The sequence below is a fragment of the Octodon degus genome, unplaced genomic scaffold, assembly GCF_000260255.1.
Source record: "Octodon degus isolate 3935 unplaced genomic scaffold, OctDeg1.0 scaffold00183, whole genome shotgun sequence".
Taxonomy (NCBI): domain Eukaryota; kingdom Metazoa; phylum Chordata; class Mammalia; order Rodentia; family Octodontidae; genus Octodon; species Octodon degus.
Window position 1 is genome coordinate 2056497 of NW_004524759.1, and position 2621 is coordinate 2059117.

The 2621-nt window shown below is 37.2% G+C and overlaps 1 protein-coding gene across 3 annotated transcripts in view; it reads right to left on the reverse strand.

The window, feature by feature from the left end:
- Nucleotides 1-2621, reverse strand: part of Ppp3ca (protein phosphatase 3 catalytic subunit alpha) — a 261596-nt gene that overhangs the window by 48997 nt on the left and 209978 nt on the right. For all 3 annotated transcript variants that reach the window (XM_004643706.2, XM_004643705.2, XM_023703850.1), the window contains exon 5: nucleotides 2397-2542. In XM_004643706.2, the coding sequence (XP_004643763.1) occupies nucleotides 2397-2542 (146 nt within the window). The remainder of the gene's footprint in view (nucleotides 1-2396; nucleotides 2543-2621) is intronic.

Here is a 2621-nt window from a genome sequence, read left to right on the forward strand (position 1 = left end):
AAAAAAAAAAAAAAAAAAAAAAAAAAAAGCATATAAAAGTGAAATAAAATATGCAGGATAGTAAATCCTGAAGAGAGGAAATATTTCTAAAATCTACTTAGCACATCATGAGATGTTCAATCATTGTTTTCAGGAGTCCCTCAGGAAAAAGGCTTATTTAAATTCCTATAGGAAAGAGTTTTCCTTCCCTGGTCTCCAAGGCACAAGCAGCATCAGTAGAGTGCCTTAAATGCAAAGCAAGACCACTTTTGCTTTCACAACAGTGCCCAAAGCAAATGTGTAAGGATGTCTTATGACAGTGGACACAGAAAGAATAGGGAACAAAGACCTAAATAGTTTTAATTTTAAAATGAAAATCACACATTTCCTATCTAATAGGAAAGTATTTACTTATGGCCTTTATTTGAATCTTTATGCAGAGTTTTTAAGGGAAAACTTAAATGTTTTGCCTTCTCAACATAATTTTCCTCTAACAATCAATGAACCTTTAAAAGATACTAAGTTCACCCTAAGAGATTTATGATGCATAAATACATTGAAAGTAATTTATTTCCACACCATGAGTTCCATGAAGAAACACAGCAAATAAAAATCATATAAAAGTGACTATTCATTTTGCAGTAGAGATTTATATATATTTTTGCTGAGAGCTGTGTCTTCAATAAAATAGCCCAATACGTGTATCATTTCTACTTATTTTATTCAGTAGAGAATTTTACATAGTTTCACTGTAACATTAAAAGGGCTTTGGAGTGAACTTCTCACTAATTCTCAGTTAGGAGGATACTTCATTTCTTGTTTTTCATCCCAGCCCATAAAAGTTGGTTATTGGCAGCCAGTACAACATCAATATCCTGATGCCTGACATTCCTTAAAAGTACAACTACACTCATCTGGACTTCGACCCATCCCATTTTCCATACCTACTACAGTCACTGGTTATCCGGTTACCAATAAGATACAGGAAATATGGCTATTTGATTTCTTCCTCGCTAAACACAGTGGAGAAATGCTATCTACTAATTTAATATTAACTTAAGACAGCTGATTGAATTAAGGCATAATGTTGATCAGCATATAGATTTCTAGGTCTCTGAAGTTTCCAAACTCAAGGGAAGTGGAAAAAGCAACTAAATGACAATTACTCGAACAACTGACAGCACAGGGGTCTCGGAACGAGGCCTCCTCAGTCCTAAGCACGAGTTAGAGTCTGGGCTATTCCATGGTCATGCTTGAGGAAGTCTGGACTGCAGCCACACAGCCTATGCCCCCTGCAAACAGGACATCCTGGTCATGGCACAGGAGGGGGAGCAGATAAACGCAACCTTTACAAGAAAAGTCAGCAACTCCCAACTTTAATACATAGCTCGAGTACAGTAATTTAAAGTACTATGATGGGCTTATTGTTTCTAAAATTATCAATGAAACTAATTTTATACAAGTAGTACAATTATCACCCTTTTTTTCCCCCTTAGGACTCTGGAATACGTACAAGAATATTTTCTTATGCTTCTGGGAGTAGAGGAAAGAAGGTCCTATAAAAAGTGTAGTTTTCTAATACTCAAATTCTCATAAGAAAATTTCTGTTTATACAGTGGGCAAGATGGTGAGCACAACCCTCCAGCCACATTACACATGTGAATGTAAGTTCTTAGACTTCAAAATAATGCCAGTATTATTTGAAGATAACATACCTTTTTTTCATTGCTTTTTCTTTTTGGAGATTTTAGCATCAAGAAAAATATGAGGAGTTTATTGCTCTCATTTTTATTACACTACTATAATTATCAGAATTATACTGCCTGGCAACAAACATAACCAAAGAAATGAAAGAGGTTCTCCTAATACATAAAAGTACCCTATATTATTACATTTTTCCTGAAAAATACACTGCACTTGTACATTTAATCTAAATCATCTTTTCTCTGGCTAGAGTGAGAGTGACAGCTAATACCAATTTCTTAAGAAGTTCATTGTTTTCCACCTGGTCAGTCAAAATGGCCAATAGACTCATCTGTTATTTAAGCATTATAAGCTGTAATGTGTAGTAGATTTTAAAACAAAAGAGTATGAACTAATTTTAAGGGTCAAACTGTGGTATTTTCCAAGGGAAGAACATTTCTTGAAAACTATGCCATGAACATACAATGGGTGGTTGTGGGAAAAATCCTAATGGGAAATGAAAGGACATACAGAGGTCAAGTACTTCATGTTTTCAGGCCCATCATGTGGCAAGACAGGCCATGAGCCTGAGGGAAGAAAACTTTTCCAAGTATAAATATATCTTCCTTGTGAAGACAAAAACCCAGCGACGTCATATCATGAATTCTGACAGATAACGCATGGGAGGAAAGCGAGGTAGCCAGTGTCTCTGGTGGAACCAGGCACACACTTACTTTCCTGATGTCATCCAGCGTGTTGATCTCCGGGGACAGCCCACCGTGGACACACAGGAACTGCTGGTTCATCAGGGCAGCCAGGGGCAGGCAGTCGAAGGCGTCCATGCAGGCATCGTAGACGCGCTCCGAGTACTTTATTTTACCTGTTAGCGCATAACCAAGAGGGACACGGACACATGTGATGTCATGACTACAGTACAACCAGTATGCTGAGACCGTGGA